Source organism: Salvelinus namaycush, unplaced genomic scaffold, assembly GCF_016432855.1.
Source record: "Salvelinus namaycush isolate Seneca unplaced genomic scaffold, SaNama_1.0 Scaffold41, whole genome shotgun sequence".
NCBI lineage: Eukaryota > Metazoa > Chordata > Actinopteri > Salmoniformes > Salmonidae > Salvelinus > Salvelinus namaycush.
In genome coordinates, this window is record NW_024061098.1 from 216,064 (window position 1) to 237,599 (window position 21,536).

At 42.5% G+C, this 21,536-nt stretch overlaps 1 protein-coding gene across 7 annotated transcripts in view; it reads right to left on the reverse strand.

Moving 5' to 3' along the window:
• Positions 1–7,512: 7,512 nt before the first annotated feature.
• Positions 7,513–21,536, reverse strand: part of LOC120041142 (histone-lysine N-methyltransferase ASH1L-like) — a 45,844-nt gene continuing 31,820 nt past the window's right edge. For 3 of the 7 annotated variants that reach the window (XM_038986094.1, XM_038986098.1, XM_038986096.1), the window contains 10 exons: positions 18,383–18,437; positions 18,044–18,176; positions 17,072–17,356; positions 16,632–16,718; positions 12,314–12,404; positions 11,462–11,600; positions 11,179–11,351; positions 10,897–11,063; positions 10,072–10,516; positions 7,513–9,925 (listed from right to left, as the gene is read on the reverse strand). In XM_038986094.1, coding sequence (XP_038842022.1) covers positions 9,834–9,925; positions 10,072–10,516; positions 10,897–11,063; positions 11,179–11,351; positions 11,462–11,600; positions 12,314–12,404; positions 16,632–16,718; positions 17,072–17,356; positions 18,044–18,176; positions 18,383–18,437 — 1,667 coding nt within the window. In that variant the 3' untranslated portion in view covers positions 7,513–9,833. Of the gene's footprint in view, positions 9,926–10,071; positions 10,517–10,896; positions 11,064–11,178; positions 11,352–11,461; positions 11,601–12,313; positions 12,405–16,631; positions 16,719–17,071; positions 17,357–18,043; positions 18,177–18,382; positions 18,438–21,236; positions 21,532–21,536 lie in introns of those variants that run through there. The other 4 variants (XM_038986097.1, XM_038986095.1, XM_038986099.1 and 1 more) reach the window with 3 other exon arrangements.

Consider the following 21,536-nt stretch of genomic DNA (forward strand, 5'->3'; position numbering starts at 1 on the left):
AGTTTGTCCGTGATGTGTACACCGAGGAACTTACAACTTACTACCCTCTCCACTACTGTCCCGTCGATGTGGATAGGGGGGTGCTCCCTCTGCTGTTTCCTGAATTCTGTAACATTGTCTACTCTGATTTTTTTTAAACTACTGTAAGGCCTAGGCCTACTTACAGTGGTAGCATACACACTTCAATGCCAAAAATAAAATGTCTTCACCTGCTAAATCTACTGTATGTTAGCAACCGCGTTCTCTTTCGGATGCGTAGAGCAAAAACGTATAATAGCCTATCTAAATGAGAGATGCATGCATGGTAATTTGTTGTATGGTTACTTTGGGAATATGAACTCAGAAAAGGAAAAGGTGCAATGGTTATGAAAAGGTGCAATGGTTATGATATATGTATTATATTTATAAATATTGTCTAGGATACTCGAGAAACGCGATATTACAGTGTACAGACCAAGTGGCGATTTTAGCATGTAAATCATGGTGGGGCAAACTCAACCATTTTTTTTTTAGATGCATGCCATCAAAGCCACGAAATTACACAACACGAAACAATACATTAATTGCACTATATCACTGACAAACGGTGCCTACAAACTGTTAGGGCCTACATAAAGCTGTCCCAACAGCGGAGCTTTCCTTTCAGCACCATGGAGTGAATCCTTACCACAGCTACACCTGGCTATTAGCAGAGCCACGTCTGGCAGCGAAACGGTTCATTCAGCCTCATTTACTGCCTTTTTAAAAACCATAGTTGATATGACTGACTTGCTTAAAAGGATCGAGCCCTTTTTTTAAATTTTCGCCTAAAATAACATACCCAAATCTAACTGCCTATAGCTCCGGACCTGAAGCAAGGATATGCATATTCTTGATAACACTTTGAAGTTTGAGGAAATGTGAAATTAATGTAGGAGAATATAACACATTAGATCTGGTAAATGATAATACAAAGAAAAAAACATGCATATTTATTTTTTATCATCTATGAAATGCAAGAGAAAGGCCAAAATGTAAAATACCAGGTTAGGCGCAATTTAGATTTTGGCCACTAGATGGCAGCAGTGTATGTGCAAAGTTTTAGACTGATTCAATGAACCATTGCATTTATGTTCAAAATGTTATCAAGATTGCCCAAATGTGCCTAATTGGTTTATTAATACATTTTCAACTTCATAACTGTGCACTCTCCTCAAACAATAGCATTGTATTCTTTCACTGTAATAGCTACTGTAAATTGGACAGTGCAGTTTGATTAACAAGAATTTAAGCTTTCTGCCAATATCAGATATGCCTATGTCCTGGGAAATTTTCTTGCTACTTACAACCTCATGCTAATCCTTAGCTCAACCATCCCACGGGGGGACCAATCCTGTAGTGGTTTAAAAAAAATATGGTTTCTAGTGACTCCTTGTGGATTTGTGTAACTCGATAAGAACCGCATTCTCCTTCAATAATAATGAATGCAGACATGAGTTTTGACTTTTAAACCATACACAAACATTATTACATTTACTGTATATTCAGTAAATTCATAATGTTTGCTCTTACATCATTAACACTTACCCCAATGTATAAGCAAGTGCAAGCAAATTAACTGCAACGAGGTAAGCCTTTGTTCAGCACTTTCAAAATGGACACTGACAGAAATTCAGATAGATCTTAGTTCAGAGGCATTAACTTTGCTCTTCTTAAGTCAGCACACAAAGAGAGAGCGAAAGAGAGTGAAAGAGACAAGGTTAGCCTACCATTTTAAGTATTTTATTAAGCCTATGTGGTTTAAAAAGGAAGGAAAATACAATCACTACAAGGGGCGCAATTTCCGCTGTGGATGAGTGGGATATGACATTCCCATATTCTAAAACTGCATTTTTATCATTGTACTGTTGATACTAAAATTGGCAGCGGTGTGCTTTAGGACCAAGCGGACGCCTCAGAAAGGCACGGTGCTGCTGCCTGGAGCTGCTGTTTCTGTGTGTGTTGTTTCTCAGTTTAAACAGAAGTAAATGAACTTGGCTAGTCAGTTGTTGTACCATTAGAGCTAGCCAAAAGTTGGCTAACATTAGCTAACTCTCACTAATTTTAGATTTGACTTTTGCCTCAATCACACTAGACCTGAATCAAACGATGAAACCAGCGGCCAAGCAATTGAAGACCGATATTCTGACGTTCTTTGACAGCGCAATGTGAGTTTTTATTAGAGTCAGTGTAGCAATGTAACGTTATTGATCGGTCAGTTTCCTGAGCTAATTTCCTACTTTTCACACTGACACAGTATTAGAAGCTCAACAGGCTACACTGTCATGGTGCACAGTCAGTACACAACACTATGCTCATCATGTCTTAGCAGGATCAGATGGCGACAGGTGTCGCTGCAGCGTCAGACAGGCAGGGAAGTCCAGTCTCCGGAGCTCAGGTGAATTTTGCAGTATATTAGCTATAACAGTCAGTGAATGGATACAAAGTTCCATCTTGAGTTGATGGGTAGTCTACAGTCTGGGATCTGGGAATAATGGTAATTTCAATTATTGAACCATTGATTCTGTTATTGGATAATATAATGTATACATGTACGTGAAGGTAATTCTTTGTCATGCCTCATCTGAGCAGGATCAGATGGTGACTGGTCTCAGCAGGGTCAGGCAGCCAGGGAAGGCCTGTCTGTGACGGAACTGAGGTGAACTTTTGCAGATGCAACACTTTATTCTCTCTGTGCAGCAAACACTGGATAAGCCAGAAACTTCAAAGATTGAAACTATTTTAAGACAAACCTGAAGTTGATTTTCAAACTGTATCAAAGGGCGATGGAGGCTTTCCCCGATGACACAAAACATGTCAAACAAAAATGTGAGGAAGACCTGGGAGACACTATTGATGATGAATGGATACAGATATGTTTGAATGCCCAGTCATGTTCATATCATCTCAGACATAAATTACTGCAGTTTAAAAATTCTTAAGGTTAGGTGGGGTGCTAGGGACCCACCTCGCCAACATCCGGTGAAATTGAAGAGTGCAAAATTCAAAATACAAAAATGGTAATATTAAACATTCATAAAAATACAAGTGTCATACATAATTTAAAAGCTTAACTTCTTGTTAATCCAGCCGCTTTGTCAGATTTCAAAAAGGCTTTATGGCGAAAGCATACCATGCGATTGTCTGAGGACAGTTTTTCCTAGCCAACGTGCTTCTACACCTGCATTGCTTGCTGTTTGGGGTTTTAGGCTGGGTTTCTGTACAGCACTTTGAGATATCAGCTTATGTAAGAAGGGCTATATAAATACATTTGATTTTATTTGACAGCGCCCCACATACAAAATCATTAAAAACATTTTCCAAACCAGCAGAGGCGTCACAAAAGTCAGAAATAGCGATAAAATAAATCACTTTCCTTTGAAGATCTTCCTCTGTTTGCAATCCCAAGGGTCCTAACTACACAACAAATTGTTGTTTTGTTCAATAAAGTCCTTCTTTATATCCCAAAAAAAGTCAGTTTAGTTGGCGCGTTTGATTCAGTAATCCACCCGTTCCAGTCGTTCAACATGCAGTCAAAGCTATCCCAAAAGTTACCAATAAACTTTGTCCAAACAAGTCAAACAACGTTTATCATCAATCCTCAGGTACCCTAATATGTAAATAAACAATACAATTTAAGATGGAGAATAGTATGTTCAATACCAGAGATAAATAACAAAGTGCGCTCCCACGCGCGCCACAAAACTACAGTCCAAATGAAAACCAACTTGAAAAACTACAAATTCTAGCTCATTTTTCCAAAAACAAGCCTGAAACCCCTTCTAAAGACTGTTGACATCTAGTGGAAGCCATAGGAACTGCAATCTGGGAGGATTTCCTTTGAATTGGTGACCTCAAAAAAAAAATGTCCAGACTGATTCTCCTTGGGTTTTCGCCTGCCATATCAGTTCTGTTATACTCACAGACATTATTTTAACAGTTTTAGAAACTTCAGAGTGTTTTCTATCCACTACTGCCTATTATATGCATATCCTAGCTTCTGGGACTGAGTAACAGGCAGTTTACTTTGGGCACGTCAGTCATCTGAACTTCCGAATACTGCCCCATAGCTTTAAGAAGATTTATTAAGACCATCCATAGAACATGCTATATGCCAGTGAAATGAAATATCATGCACTCAGAAATGTAATTCCTTTGCTGGAGTTGTAAAACACAAAAGGGAACATATTTGCATGTTGTGGTCTTGTGAAGGCTGGCTGAATTCTGGCAAAGAGTATGTTCTTTTATCTCAGCATGTATACAGATTCTCTGTTCTCCCTGTTTTTGTTTGTTTGGAAATGTTGATACGGGAGACTGTTATCTGAAGAAACTTTGTAACCAATCATTTATAGCAGCTAAGAAATGCACTGCCATGCACTGCCATCCATTGTGGAAGGCTGGTTATCCTCCCACAATGGATGGAAGTTTTGTATTTGATTCATTACAAGATTAAGGGTATACTGTGCAACTTTCATATGGAATACTATATGACAAAAGGGGTCTGTACTGAAAACATGAGATTTCTTTAGTCCAGCAGTTGCAAGTAGTTACATTTTTTTGTGCCTGTCTCAGTGGACTAATCTATTGAGGAGGCCGCGGGGATGACACGGTCCAAGAATACGGGGATTGTGGCTCAGATGCAAAAGGCACGTCTCTCTCCAGAATGCGCTCGCTCCCGCCATTTCGTGGGTATTCATTATTTCATAACTTAATTGTATGCATTGTTTGCTGTGTCTATCAGTTGCCCATTACATTTATCACCAGTAGTAGCCGACATTAATCGTTAATTCCCATCATTTCTAATCTGCAATGTTTGGCAAATGGTTACGGTAATTTCTGTTAATGCACTGCACCCTTGATCACTAGGATCCACTTTCATAGATAATATACTGACACACATTATAATATACTGACACACATTGTGCAAACAAACCAACCCTTGCAATATCAACTATCTATTGTTGAACTTTTTGTTTACAAAATAATAATTTAAAGGGAAGAGTCACTGACAAACATGGTTACAGACCCAACAACATCATAGGCCTGTAGTATCCCCTCCTCGTGTAGAAAAGCATGAGCTAATTATAATACACAAGGGAAGCAAAATAATTAAATACATAATTCCAACATTGCCTAAAATAATGATTAAGATACTAATAAGATAGAACTATATTAGCAATATAGTTCCATACCAATCATTGTTGAATTTACGATTTTCTACATGTGCAATTTTTACGTCCAATGGCCGTTGAGCAGCGTTAGATTTTCTAAAAAATTTCTCTTCATATTACAAGGATAGAAATGCATTTGACAATAGATTGTCGACATAATTAATGATGATGACTGTTTGTCTAGGTAGCTTGCTTGCAAGCTAAGATTTTCAAAGTATGATGTTGACATGATCAGTCCAATCAAAGCTACAGCAGATATAACGCCCTTTTATCTGTGGCCAATGACCTTGATCCTTCTTGGACAAGCACTTCTAATGTAAATCTATAGCAGCTCCCAAGGGTGCTTGAACTGCCGAGCTCTCATGGTAGATTCTGTGGTGACATAGTGTCCCCATGAGTGACAGAACACTGAGCCAATCACAGTGCAACTAGAGCAGATTACCAATGCCTACACTCCGAGCTTTCGCTGGCTGCCCCTCCAACACAGAAAGCATTGATCACTGAAACATCTGCATTTTGTAGCAGCCTTACTCAAGAAAGCAAGAAAGAGACCATGTTTGTATGCAGATTAATTTTTTTAATACATTGTTCGCAAACTGATACATACCTTGAATTAATGTCAAAATAACATGCACGGGTCGCCACTGATTGAGACATAGCCTACAAACATCAATGGAAAAGATGAACAGTGGATCGCATAGAGCAAAATACCAGTAGTTTATCTAGCCTATTCACTACCGTGAAGTGGGTCCAATCCTAACTTGTAGGTGAATGCTATTTCATGAGTATGAAACTATAACACCCAGAAAAGATGAGCAATTTATTCTGCAATGATTATGGAAATGAAATAATCTGAAATAGATTTCTTATTTTTGAACGCAAAGAAAATCGAATTTCGCTGTTCTCACTAAGAGCAGTCCGGGGTCGGCGGCGAGGGTCCCCGCTCTAGAGGCGCCACCTAAGTGGGCCGAGCCAGAGGTGGAGCGGGGTCTACGTCCCTCACCAGAGCCGCCACTGCGGAGAAATGCCCACCCAGACCCTCCCCTATGGGTTCAGGTTTTGCAGCCGGAGTCCGCACCTTTGGCGGGGGTACTGTCACGCCCTGACCGTAGAGAGCTTTTTATGTCTCTATTTTGGTTTGGTCAGGGTGTGATTTGGGTGGGCATTCTATGTTCTTTTTTCTATGTTTTGGCCGGGTATGGTTCTCAATCAGGGACAGCTTACTATCGTTGTCTCTGATTGGGAACCATACTTAGGTAGCTTTTCCCCACCGATGCTTTGTGAGTAGTTATTTTCTGTTTAGTGTTTTTCTGCATCTGACAGGACTGTTTCGGTTTAGTTTATTTCACTTTGTTATTTTGTTTAATGTTCAGTGTAAATAAAAATCATGAACATTTACCACGCTGCGCTTTGGTCCGATTCTTCCTCATCCGACGACGACACCCGTTACACATAAAAAAGCCAAGCTACGGTTTGCAACTGCACATGGGGACAAAGATGGTACTTTTTGGAGAAATGTCCTCTGGTCTGATGAAACAAAAATTGAACTGTTTGGCCATAATGACCATCGTTATGTTTGGAGGAAAAAGGGGGACGCTTGCAAGCCGAAGAACATCATCCCAACCATGAAGCATGGGGATGGCAGCATCATGTTGTGAGGGTGCTTTGCTGCAGGAGGGATTGGTACACTTCACAAAATAGATGGCATCATGAGGAAAATTATGTGGATATATTGAAGCAACATCTCAAGACATCAGTCAGGAAGTTTGTGGGCAGAACTGAAAAAGCGTGTGCGATCAAGGAGGCCTACAAACCTGACTCAGTTACACCAGCTGTCAGGAGGAATGGGCCAAAATTCACCCAACTTATTCTGGGAAGCTTGTGGAAGGCTACCCAAAACGTTTGACCCAAGTTAAACAATTTAAAGGCAATGCTACCAAATACTCATTGAGTGTATGTAAACTTCTGACCCACTGGGAATGTGATGAAAGAAATAAAAGCTGAAATAAATAATTCTCTCTACTATTATTCTGACATTTCACATTCTTTAAATAAAGTGGTGATCCTAACTGACCTAAGACAGGGCATTTTTACTAGGATTAAATGTCAGGAATTGTGAAAAACTGAGTTTAAATGTACTTGGCTAAGGTGTATGTAAACTTCAGACTTGAACTGTATGTTATGCACCGGCGGCCACCTATCATCTAAACCTGGGAACAGACCCTCATACTGCTTTTCTACACCCCTGCTTATAAATTCACCTGAATTATATTAAGGAACACAATTAAACGTTTAAACATGATCAAAAAGTCAAGGCAAAATAAACATTCACAATAATGTAGTGCTTTTTATTTAAAAAACAAACAAAAATAACCCAAATAGAATATAAAACAAAAAGTAAAAACCAACAGTATTTTCATGACTTTAGAATCATAATTACAAACTTTTAACGAGTGGAAGAAGTTGACAAACTGTACACATCACAAAATGTCTGCCAGTCTGTCCATTTACAATGCTTGCATCTTATTTTGTGATTGTCTAAAAATAACTAAACAAATCACACAAAACACACAAATAGCCTACAAGCACAAGCATCATATTTATGACCGCTATCACAAAAACAGAACCAAAACGGAAGAACATATTTAGCTGACAGTTATACTTCTGTTTCTGTCATCTCTCATAATATCATAATTTTTTTAATGTTGGTTTGTTTTTTTAGTGTTCAACACTTTGCAGCAAAAACAAGGAGCATATTTTCTCCTCAAAAGTAAAATTATTGATATTCATTATTACAGCGACAGATGTAATTTTCAGTCACTGTTATGTCCCAATGCCTTTTATGAAGTTCGTTTGACATTCTTCTCACTCATGCAGTACATAGATGAATTTCATTTTTAGGGAACAAAAAATTCAGGTGAAGTTCTTATGTCATTCATTAGGACAGTTGTGGTACATTTTACTGGACAAAAACACCTCTTCTTTCCCCTTGAGCTTAAGTGTCTCGATTATAGTAATACAAATGGCAGACAATCATTATAATAATACATATGGGTCTGAGTACTGTACAATACAATAATACACAAAATCTGTTATCAAGATATTGCTTTTGGAGACACTTCTCACATTATCCCAGTCTGTATATACATAACTTGGCACTGTACAACTTTCTGTCCTCTTTCTGTCAGTTTCTTTACTCTCTCGTTCTGTCAGTCCATCTTGATAGGACATTTCGGGTCAAAGTTCCATTTTAAACAGAAGCGTTTGAAAAAAAGAAATCTCATCAAATCACACAAATTATTTAAAAGTATTCTCCATGGCAACCAGAACACATTTGAAGAATAAAATGTACAGCTAGAATTCCCTCCCTCCCAACAAATACCCCTCACAGAATATATGAAAATATGACCATCACGATACATTTTATGTTTCCATAATTTCCCATAAAATGTTAATTGCCATCAAGCCCTTAATTTTTTTCTTTTTTTCTTCAAGAATTCTGGCAGATTACTGACACACAAATGTGCATACACACACTCACGCAAGGCAGTCAGGGATCACGGCGTTCTAAGGCGTTACAGTAAGAGCCAGTGTTCCGCCACCTGACTTAGTTAAGCTGGTGAATCAGGTACTTCAGAAAGAGGGGTGAAGTGGACTGCCTCACAAACCGAACAAGACACTTGACTGACCAAAAGCGTACACTCCATCTTCCCAGAGACCACCAGCCATTCTCCCATCCTTCCTTCTCTGTTCCTATATATATATATAATATATATATATATAAGATAATATACTTATAAACTTGCTTTTCAGACTGCATCATCTAATACTGTGTTAGTGTGTCTCGTTGATACATTACAGAGCGCCAACAATATCCATGGTACCAAAGTGCAGTTGACCAACCTCGTTCCTGCTGCTTCTCTCCTAGTTCATCGTCAACAGTGTATGCTTACTGTACACTGCATAGCCTCTGAGCATAGTTCTGGTACATTAACCCTACGTTTAGTTTGTCATCACCACTTAGTCTCACTAGGGGGCGCCAGTCTCCAGTGTTCTCATTCCCATTTGATGTTGTTTAAAAAAACGAAGTCAATATGAGTCTATGGCTGTATGCCACAGCCATGTTCAGTACCACTTTGTTCCTTTATTTTGCTCATCAAAAATAATTGACTCAAGGTTGCACTGATGAGCCATGTATGGATAATGTATGGATAATGTGACACCTATGTAATTGTCTCTCTGTCCCAAGTAACAGGGCTGTCTTTGATGAATATATGTTCAATGCGCATTTTTAAGTGCATGGGGTACATTTTCCTATGTAAAAAAATTAAAAATAAAATATGCATTTGCATTGTACTTCAATAAGTCTGGGTCCACCCTCCTGAGAAGTCCTTGGGTCCCCTACAAAACCGTTATCAATGATCAAGACTGCTGAGTGCAATGCTTCAAACCGTTTATTTGTTGAGTTGAGATGAAAGGTTGGGGAAGAGGGGACACCACCCGAAGGGGGGTCAGAGAAGGGGACCAACCTTTTCACTTTGTGGTCACCTTCTCTTTGTAAATGTCGTCTTCCCTCTTTCCATTTCCCCCCCACCTCTCCCAAGTAAATGAAAGGGGAATGTGCTTGCCAGGTAAGTGGCAACATCATTTTCTAACCACAAAGTCTCCAAATCCAAGTGTCCGTCTACGTAATCGCCGTCCTGACCCCTCCTCTAGAAGATAAGTGACATCTATGGCTGTTGGAAGAAGAGAGAGAAGTTACCAAACACCAATGACACATTAAGTTACCTGTCTGATATTTCCCCCTCATCAATTCAACAGTTTCCATTCTTCATCAAACCACCCCTCTGTCGTAATACCCGTTTCCTCATTGCCTGCTCACCGTTCTTATTGGGTGTTCTGTGTAGCAGATCCAGCAGAATCTTGTTTAGCCGATCCCTTTGCGCCTCCCTCCTGCCCAGTCCGGAGTGATGGAGGGGTGAGGAAGACATGGAGGGGAGGAGCTCCAGCACGTCAACTCCTCTCTCTGCCGTACCTTCCTCCAGCTCCCTATGCTCCTCTACCTCCTGCCCCGCCTCCTCCTCTTCTCCCTCCCGTGGCCCATCTGGCCGCGTGGGTTGGGCAGCGGTAGGGAGTGTGGGTTCTTCATGGGCAGTGTCCATGTCCCCCGCCACCACTCTTCCATTTTCACTCTCCGGACGGAAGTCGTCACCCTGGTCGCATGGGGAAGCGTCGTCCTCACAGGCCCCTCCAACTCCTTTGGGCCGCTCGCTCTTCCAGGCCGAACGCCCCCCGTTCCTCTTGTAGTTGTCCGGAACGTAGTGCGGCTGTGGCGAGGTTGGGAAGGAACAAAGGCTCTTTTAATTTGACTTACAAGTTGCTCATACGGGACTTCGTTTTTGGGATTATTAACAATTTGTTTTACTAACTGTGTATAAAGCTGGACCCCAATCTTCTCTCTTAGGATAACTAACGGTTTGCAAAAACACCCACGAAAAGAATGGTAGGCACATATCAGTCGCCACTGGTGCCCAATCAACCTCTTTGATAAAAGCAACTTTGATACACTTCTCTAGTTGCACTCAATTCAAGCCCATAATGGAACCTTATATCAATACTACCTCATCAAACTAGCCTCACTAAAACTACATACGGAAACTTCAATACAAACAACCCCCACCCCGCCCCCCCTCTTCGACCCTCTTACTGAGAAGTCTCTCTTGGGGGCCAGCCTCTTTGGAAAGTGGTTGAAGGCGTAGGGCTTAGTGCACACGGGGAAGCGGTTGCGGTGGATCTTGTAGAAGAGGTGCGCCGACTTGTCCAGGCGGTAGTCGCAGATGTACACGTCCTGCTCCTTCACTCCTTTCGGCCGTCCTGAAAAAAAAACAAAAAACACCACGGGTCAGGCGAGGTAATGATGTGTGTTAGCGCAGTGTGTTTTTTTTAAACTCCCTTACAAAGTGTGTGTGCGTGCGTGCGTAAGTCTCACCTTTGCAGTAGGTGTAGAGATCGAGGACGCAGCAGGTCCCGACCACGGCCTCCAGAGGGATGATCTCGTAGAGTGGCACACGGAACAGCTCGTTGTGGTAGAAGCGGCGCGAGGGCGAGTGGTGCGTCTCGTGGGGCCTGAAGTAATGATGGCCAAAGGCAAACCTCTCACCCCTACAGGGCACCCACACAAGGAGACAAGAGCGAGTCAGAGGAAAAAAAGACAGCAATGAAATGGCTGATGGTGCTCAGCGCTGGCTCAATGGGGCTCCCCCCTCCCTTACTTTTCACTCTTCCAGAGTTTCTCGATGCGGAAGATGTCTAGCTTGTCTCTGTTGACATGGGACAGGAGACGGTAGGACTGCCTGACTGGCTGTCCCTCTGGGGTGCGTCTGCTGTCCCTCATCAGGTACACACAGTCACCTGGTCAGACAGGTTACATAACATTATCATGATTTTTATTTATACATAATGTTTTTTAAATGACCCCTTTTTTCTCCCCAATTTCGTAATTACGATCTTGTCTCATCGCTGCAACTCCCCAACGGGCTTGGGAAAGGTTGAGTCATGCGTCCTCCGAAACATGACCGACCAAGCCGCACTTCTTAACACTTGCTCGCTTAACCCGGAAACCAGCTGCACCAATGTTTCGGAGGAAACACTGTTCAACTGAAGACCGAAGTTAGCCTGCAGGCCCCCGGCCCGCCACAAGGAGTCGCTAGAGCGCGATGGGCCAAGTGAAGCCCCACACGGGCCAAAGCCTCGCCAAACACGGGCGACGCTGGGTCACGGCCGGTTGTGATACAGCCTGGGATCGAACCCCCTTAGTGATGCCGCAACACTGCGATATAGAGCCTTAGACCGCTGTGCCACTCGGGAAGCCGGTATAAGGCACATTTATCACACCCCAAGTTGCTATACAACAATTATTCCACGTGGCAAGCTGTGCAACTGACACAAAAACACACTACAACATTGATGTGGCCTCATACATGTGGTTACGTCCGAAATGGCACGCTATTACCTATATAATGCACTACTTTTGACCAGAGCCCTATACTTCTGAGCAGGGCCCTGTTCAAAAGTAGTGCACTATATAGGGCATAGGGTGCCATGGTTATAGTCCCCATCCATACCTTGGTGCAGCAGCAGTTCGTCTCGCAGCAGACAGATGTAGTAGATTGAGCCAGACTGGGCGTAGCTGGGCTGGGGCAGCATTGGCACCTCCTGGAGCACCAACGGGACAGGATATGACATCAGATCAAACACGAAGTTGAAACAAAAGACAAAGCATTCCTTTGAAATTACCACCTGTGAGGAGTGGAGTGCCTGAAACAACAATGGTAATGTCCCAAATGGCACCCTATTCCCTGATACATTTACAAGGAGCAATCTGCGATTGGTACATCCATTTTTGGACTTGTAAATTACTGATTATATACCCATTGATTCTTGAAGAATATAACTTATGAAATGCCTTATGAGCTTAGTTCAACTGTCATTCCCTATCAGAAACCCAAATATAAGCAAGTCTTACTCCATTGTTGGTAAGCAATGTAATTGTAAACAAATACTGTATAGCCTCAAAACATGGTTAAAACTGTACATTTGATATCATGGATGGTCAGTCCTTGAATCAATAGCTCTGTGTATACATTTGAGATTGGTTGTACACCCCCATCCCTCCACTGTTTTCCAAATCAGTGGCAGGGTGAAGCTTTGTTAGTTTCAACTGCATATTGCCCCTTTATTTACACTTTCTGTAAAGTGTGTTGTGACTTTTAAATGCACTTATCTTAGTTTTGGGATGTGCATATCACCTTTTTCTTCACTGACTGAACACAACTCTCATGGGCTGTTTCGCAATATGCATACTACCGTGTACGAGCACGCAAATTGAAGCACGGGAGGGTAGGAGAATGAGTTCCAAATCAAAGTATGCGGCGCAAAAGTTTATTGAAATTAATGGCGGACATTATTTGAGCTCAAGAGGAGAAAATAAACCCAGACTTCGGAATGAGATGTTGCCCATTCACATCTCATATGTTGCCTGATTGCAATATTTTATCTTGATACATTAATAAATACATACAGTACTCATTTTGGCATGTTTACCTGCCTACAATACCCACTTTAGTGTGCGTAGATTGTAAGTCAATAGAGCGAACTGGCTAGCTAGCTAACCATGAAGAACTGACAGTCATCTACCTTGCATAACATTATCTTTAGGTAGTTTTTGCCTGTTAAACTAGCTGGCTAGTGCAGGTTATTACGTTCAGCGAATGGGGGAGGTGAAGCGTGACGTAATACAGTAGGGGGAGTGCGAGTGCCACTCAAATGTAATATTTCATCCACACTCGTCCTCACAAGAACGCACTCAAGAGAGCGTTCACAAAAAATGCACTCGGAACATGAGTGTGGAGAAGAGTAGTATGCATAAGGTCTTCGAAAGCCAAGTCAACAAACAGATCACTGACCATCTCGAATCCCACCGTACCTTCTCCGCTGTGCAATCCGGTTTCCGAGCCGGTCACGGGTGCACCTCAGCCACGCTCAAGGTACTAAACGTTATCATAACCGCCATCGATAAAAGACAGTACTGTGCAGCCGTCTTCATCGACCTGGCCAAGGCTTTCGACTCTGTCAATCACCATATTCTTATCGGCAGACTCAGTAGCCTCTGTTTTTCTAATGACTGCCTTGCCTGGTTCACCAACTACTTCGCAGAGTTCAGTATGTCAAATCGGAGGGCATGTTGTCCGGTCCTCTGGCAGTCTCTATGGGGGTACCACAGGGTTCAATTCTCGGGCCGACTCTTTTCTCTGTATATATCAATGATGTTGCTCTTGCTGCGGGCGATTCCCTGATCCACCTCTACGCAGACGACACCATTCTGTATACTTCTGGCCCTTCCTTGGACACTGTGCTATCTAACCTCCAAACGAGCTTCAATGCCATACAACACTCCTTCCGTGGCCTCCAACTGCTCTTAAACGCTAGTAAAACCAAATGCATGCTTTTCAACCGGTCGCTGCCTGCACCCGCACGCCCGACTAGCATCACCACCCTGGATGGTTCCGACCTAGAATATGTGGACATCTATAAGTACCTAGGTGTCTGGCTAGACTGCAAACTCTCCTTCCAGACTCATATCAAACATCTCCAATCCAAAATCAAATCGAGAGTCGGCTTCCTATTTCGCAACAAAGCCTCCTTCACTCACGCCGCCAAACTTACCCTAGTAAAACTGACTATCCTACCGATCCTCGACTTCGGCGATGTCATCTACAAAATAGCTTCCAATACTCTACTCAGCAAACTGGATGCAGTTTATCACAGTGCCATCCGTTTTGTTACTAAAGCACCTTATACCACCCACCACTGCGACCTGTATGCTCTAGTCAGCTGGCCCTCGCTGCATGTTTGTCGTCAGACCCACTGGCTCCAGGTCATCTACAAGGCTATGCTAGGTAAAGCGCCGCCTTATCTCAGTTCACTGGTCACGATGGCAACACCCACCCGTAGTACGTGCTCCAGCAGGTGTATCTCACTGATCATCCCTAAAGCCAAAACCTCATTTGGCCGCCTTTCCTTCCAGTTCTCTGCTGCCTGCGACTGGAACGAATTGCAAAAATCTCTGAAGTTGGAGACTTTTATCTCCCTCAACAACTTTAAACATCTGCTATCTGAGCAGCTAACCGATCGCTGCAGCTGTACATAGTCCATCGGTATATAGCCCACCCAATTTACCTACCTCATCCCCATACTGTTTTCATTTATTTACTTTTCTGCTCTTTTGCACACCAGTATCTCTATTTGCACATGATCATCTGATGATTTATCACCCCAGTGTTAATCTGCTAAATTGTAATTATTCGCTCCTATGGCCTATTTATTGCCTACCTCCTCATGCCTTTTGCACACATTGTATATAGATTCTCTTTTTTTCCCTTTTTTCCCCCTACTATGTTATTGACTTGTTTATTGTTTACTCCATGTGTAACTCTGTGTTGTTGTCTGTTCACACTGCTATGCTTTATCTTGGCCAGGTCGCAGTTGCAAATGAGAACTTGTTCTCAACTAGCCTACCTGGTTAAATAAAGGTGAAATAAAAAAAATAAAAAAATATTGAGAAACACCCATCGTCTGATAACCCAGCTGTGACCTTCCAGTGGGTTTCTTTGAGGGGTTGGAAGCAAAATTATTTCCCCGATCGTTTCATTCTGAATCATTTAGTTTCATTCCACTGTTCTGACCAGCAAAATAAAGTTAGAACCGGTTCGAACACAAAAATAAAGTTACGGTTTATATCATTCCTTTCTGTTCCTTTTTAAACCTCTGAAATCATATATTTTTCAAAAACATTTAGCTCGACATTGAATTACTTCACCAATCAGTGCAGATAGAGCAGCTTGCTATGGAGCGGGCAAGCTATAGTTGTTTACACACATTGGACAGACAAGGGTGGGGAGCAAGAGAGGGTGGAGGAAGAGGCTTGGCTTGAAGTGCTGGGCATCTTGTTATGACATGCATTATCTGAATCAGGCCCCTCAGAATTATACCTACGCAGGAGTGGCTTTTATGAAGGAACTTTGAATGTCTTTGGCCTTCCCGAGAGTTGGCTTAATGTTGGACTAGAGCTAGTTAGCTAGCTAACATGTGTGTGTGTGCAGATGTAACAGTATAACTTTAGTACGTCCCCTCGCCCCGACCTCGGGCGCGAACCAGGGACCCTCTGCACACATCAACAACGGTCACCCACGAAGCATCGTTACCCATCGCTCCACAAAGGCCGCGGCCCTTGCAGAGCAAGGGGCAACACTACTTCTAGGTTTCAGAGCAAGTAACGTAACTGATTGAAACGCTAGTAGCGCGTACCCGCTAACTAGCTAGCCATTTCACATCCGTTACACAGAGAGGCACCAGAAATAAAAACATATCTTACCTTTTTGTAGTTAATAAATCCAATGTGAAATGTGATAACTATAGTATCCTTAACTATCATTGAAAAGGTTAATCTCTCATTAAAAATGTCTCTCCCTAATTTCAGAATCACGCTTGTAATGTCAGTAGGCTACAGTAGTCTATGCTCCGGCGAGGGAGGGGCTGGTAGCCTACACACAGACACAGTAGCAAAGATGTTTTTGCTGGCAGCAGACACTGGAATACGTTTCTGAGTGACATAGTGAGGGCTTTGCATAGGTGCTTTGTTGCATTTTTGGTGGGACTGGAAAATGCCCAGAACGTAAAATAACATTATTAACCAGTTCCCATGCTTTTAAAATAACGGTTCTGTTCCGGAATAGTATAGATCACTTTCGTTCCCAGTTCTGATTCTTCCCCCCCCAAAAAAATTATTGAGTTTTCTGTTCTGTTCCCTGAACTGGTTCCAACTTCTGGTTTCTATAGACCATGGGGTGTGATTAAGATTAGGTTAAGGGGGACAACACTCACCCTGTCCACAGGTCGGGGGTCGCACTGCTCACACAGGTAGTGTTCCACCTCCGCCTCCAGCCGCATGCAGTCAAAGTGCTGCCACACCTGAGAGACAGACGCATCACCGTTTACCCTGACACTACAATCACAGCCAAAACTAACGCTAACAATATATTAGACTACCACACTTAGTAATCTTTCCCACAATCAACTCGTGCTCTCAAAAACATTGCTTCCACTGACAGGAACAAACACTCGCCATTCACTCAGAATCATCAGGCAAGTACCACTACATTCAACTAGCCTGGAATCCAAACTGTATATTGCCTCATGGATTCAGTAAGGAACTGATATTCAGTTTTATCCATATTCAGTTAGGCTAACATTCAACAACAGGTTAAACTTCAACAACACAACTCGGAGCCTGCAATGTTAGGCTGTGTCCCGCGATCTCTTACCATGCACTTCTCACACTGGATCATCAGGCCCTCGTCCTTGTACATGCCGCAGATGCAGCGGATGATGTCATCGTCCTTGTCGTGTGAGCCCGGCCAGCCCCCTCCGTGGTGGTGGTGATGATGGGCATGGTCTCGCTCCAGCGAATCCGAACTGTCCGCTTCGCTAGCTGTTTCTCCGACGATTTCGTCAATCTGGACAGCGGCTTCATGGCGCGCGCCGTAGTAGGCCTTCCTCAGCCGGCACACGTCCCTCCCTACTGACGACTTCCGCCCGTAGTATTTCTGCTAGGATGGAGGGAGCATAGGACAATGACGTTGAGAATTTGGAAAATACAGTTTGTGTGTTGTAAAGTGGAGTAAAAGACCAGCTTACGCCACAGCAACCTAAACAAGTTCGACCAGACTTCCAGAATCCCACTTAGAATTCTAAGCCCCTGCAAAATTATACATTTTCAGACAGATAGCAACAATGGCAAGAAGCTGCCATGTGGGGAATCGTGGCTCGTATCAGCTTGTTGTGTCTTGTTATTGATACCATGTCTTCTTTTGAGACGTTTTGACTCGTCACGTCTATGCTAATATTTGGTAGCTAGCTAACCACCAACTGTAATGGTGTATTTGGGAGACAAGTGCTCATTGTGCAAATGTATGCATATTTTCAATAATGATTTGGAGAGGAAATATAGTTTACATGTTGTCAACACTCCTTTGATTCTAAAGCCAAACCCGCCTGTTTTGATCCACGGTTGCGCACACATTGGGTTTTGTTGCTAAATAACCCACCTGTCTATAGGGTTGAGTACCCTTCAAAGGATTTGAGTGGCACTCACACAGCCTCCACACAACACAAATGTAAATAAGAGTCCTCTGTGTGTAGGTGTGTGTAAAAAAAAGTCCTCTGTGTTTAGGTGTGTGTGTAAAGGATCTGTGGCTGTGTATATCCAATAAGGAGGAGGGTTGAGGGAGACCCACCTCTGCGTTGCGGAACACTTTGAGCATGTCAGTGTCAAATGCCTCCACGGTCTTGTAGTGCCCTGTGGTGATTTGCTTCTCAATGGTACTCAGGTCCAGCGGGTCTGACACCTTCTCATAGTACTGCGTGTTCCTGGGGTCACACACAAACACGAGTTATGGGGTGAGAGTCAAAACTGTGCCTCTTGTCTCATGAATCCAAACATGATCGTTATCATGTTTGGATTCATGAGACAAGAGTGTTGGATAACACACAAAGCGTTGCACAACACACCCACATACAGTAAACATCGGTGAAAGAGCTAGCATGCACACACAAACAAACAAGCAAATACATACCGCTTTCTTGAGGGTAGGTTTACCAGTGGAGCAGCAAGGGTCTGACCAGCTGAGTCTATGGAAAGAGAGATTATCTTCAGCAGAGTACCTTCTACTTTTATAGTGCATAAATATACTCAGGGAAAAATGAGTCTGCACACTTGAATCAGATCTACAACAGCAGATGTTTGTAGAAGCAAAAGCCAAACAGGTAAGCCAGTAGTAGTGGTCAGTACACGCACATGGACTGAGTCCTGTTGAGACTGGGTTGCGTTACACAGAAGTGTTGACTTTGTCATGTCTTTGCCATTTTTCCCGTCCTTCACTCCTGCCGTGTAGGATAGTTTTTGCCCGCCTCACTCACAACGCCTATTCCCTGCCTGTACTGTTGCCATTTTTGGACCTACCGTGTATGACCTTCTGCCTGCCCCTGGACCCAGCTACCTGCCTTCTCCTAAGGTCCCTTCCAATAAACACCTGCTGCTCCCTGCGCTTGAAACCAGCTCTCTGTCTCCTATCGTGTTCAATACAGGAAGGAGTTCAGTGTGTGCGCAAGTTTGTGAGTAAGTGATCGAGAGAGTGTGAGTGTGTGTATGCTGGAGGGGTGGTTGGTGTTTACAGGGAAGGCTGCACACACCCACACACACACACGCGTACACACAAAGCTCTGCCATCCCTTACAGCAGGGTTCCCCAACTGGCGGCCCGTGGGCCAAATCTGGCCCGCCAGCAATACTATTTGGCCTCACAAAGCCCCCCCAAATAATTATGAATATTTTTTTTTTTTTTTTATAATAAAAAAATATCGGGCCTGACATGCAAAAATTCCAAAATGCAATGTTCCAAGAAGGAAGTTACACTACCTAAATAAGGCAAAAGTTACATATTAACTTAATTCATGAGGAGAGAGAATGCAGGAGACGGTCAACTAATAAAGCAGGCATTTTATAGGGAGCCGCTGAAACGTAAATCTGCAAACGCAGCGCAATCAATAGGAGGTGAACAGCGCCTGGTGCTGAAAATATACAGTACCAGTCAAAAGTTTGGACACACCTACTCATTCAAGGGTTGTTATTTGTAGAATAATAGTGAAGACATCAAAACCATGAAAAAACACATATGAAATCATGCAGTAACCAAAACAGTGTTAAACAAATCGTAATATATTTGAAATTCATCAAAGTAGCCACCCTTTGTCTTGATGACAGCTTTGCACACTCTTGGCATTCTCTCAACCAGCTTCATGAGGTAGCCACCTGGAATGCATTTCAATAAACAGGCGTGCCTTGTTAAAAGTTAATTTGTGGAATTTCTTTCCTTCTTAATGCGTTTGAGCCAATCAGTTGTGTTGTGACAAGGTAGGGGTGGTATAAAGAAAATCGCCCTATTTGGTAAAAGACCAAGTCCATATTATGGCAAGAACAGCTCAAATAAGCAAAGAGAAACAACAGTCCATCATTACTTTAAGACATGAAGGTCAGTCAATCTGGAAAATTTCAAGAACTTTTAAAGTTTCTTCAAGTGCAGTTGCAAAAACCATCAAGCGCAATGATGAAACTGGCTCTCATGAGGACCGCCACAGGAAAGGAAGACCCAGAGTTACCTCTGCTGCAGAGGATAAGTTCACTAGAGTTACCAACCTCAGAAATTGCAGCCCACATAAATGCTTCACAGAGTTCAAGTAACAGACACATCTCAATATCAACTGTTCAGAGGAGACTGCGTGAATCAGGCCTTCATGGTTGAATCGCTGCAAAGAAACCACTACTAAAGGACACTAATAATAAGAACAGACTTACTTGGGCCAAGAAACACGAGCAATGGACATTAGACCGGTGGAAATCTGTCCTTTGGTCTGATGAGTCCAAATTTGAGATTTTTGGTTCCAACCACTGTGTCTTTGTGAGACAGAGTAGGTGAACGGATGATCTCTGCATGTGTGGTTCCCACCATGAAGCATGGAGGAGGGTGTGTGATGGTGCTTTGCTGGTGACACTGTCAGTGATTTATTTCACTTAACCAGTATGGGTGGCTACCATAGACTTATACACCATTTTATTGATCCCCAATCCTTAGGTAAAGCTGTACAGTGCAATATGAAGGTCAATACACACAATATGCTGACTGGGGAGGTGATTTCACACAGTCACAGTCCTGCGATAAGAGCTACAACGCTAGTATTTGCGTAAACTCTTCACAGTTGTGTTCTGTAGGTGTCATTCCAACCTGGTTTAACATTATCTAGTCTAAATATGGCATAATTCCACCAATTGTAAACTTCTGCATCACGTTCAAAAAGGTACTTTTATTTTGAAGGCAAACCGCAAAGTCCACTATTGTGCCTAATCCTTATTGTGGCTAGCATCACAACACATAACCCAGTCCGGTGGAGCCTCACTAGCCAGATGACGCTAGCTGGTTGCTTATAACATTAGCTTTGGGCAACAGGGTTAAGTAACTGGATAGCTATTTATTTTCATGAACTGAAGTTCAATTTCAATAGGCGAACAACAAGTGGCTACCTAGCTAATACTTACTCACAATGATTCCTAAATCATTGCTAAGAATGAAAATGACTGCAGTTTCTACTGGCCATTGTTTTCAGGCTGGTTGTATTGGTGCTAGCTAGGTACCAAGCTAAAGGTAGCTACCTACCCCAGAAGTTGCGGTCAAACAAATAATGCTTTATTACCAACGTGGTATTGTAAACACATTGTTCGTGGCCGGTGTTTGCTTGTTTGCAGCTTTGACAGTGCTACTGATAGTAGTGGTGGCGCTTGGCTTGCACGTGCAAATTCAGTACTGTAGCTAACTTGTTATGCAAGTGTTGAACAGCAACAGATGGAGAAAAACTACACCAGTCGAGTAACTAACTTCAACAATAATCTTCATTTTAATTTGACTTTACAAACAAACAACAAAAGGGCTTCATTGTAGTCTATTTCATCCGAGCCTAGGCCTATATAAAATAACTTAACTGGCTAAGGTAGGCTATGAGGCTTAACAACACCTTCCACAATAAGAAAATATATGGCCTAATAGAAGCAGGATTTCTTTTGTTATTAGCCCTAATTACAACTGCAACTGGTCAAAAAGGTAGCATCCTACATAAAACAATAATTGAAAGAAAAAATGTCGGTGTCTGAATGTCTGTATTGGGATAGCCTGCTCCTGTA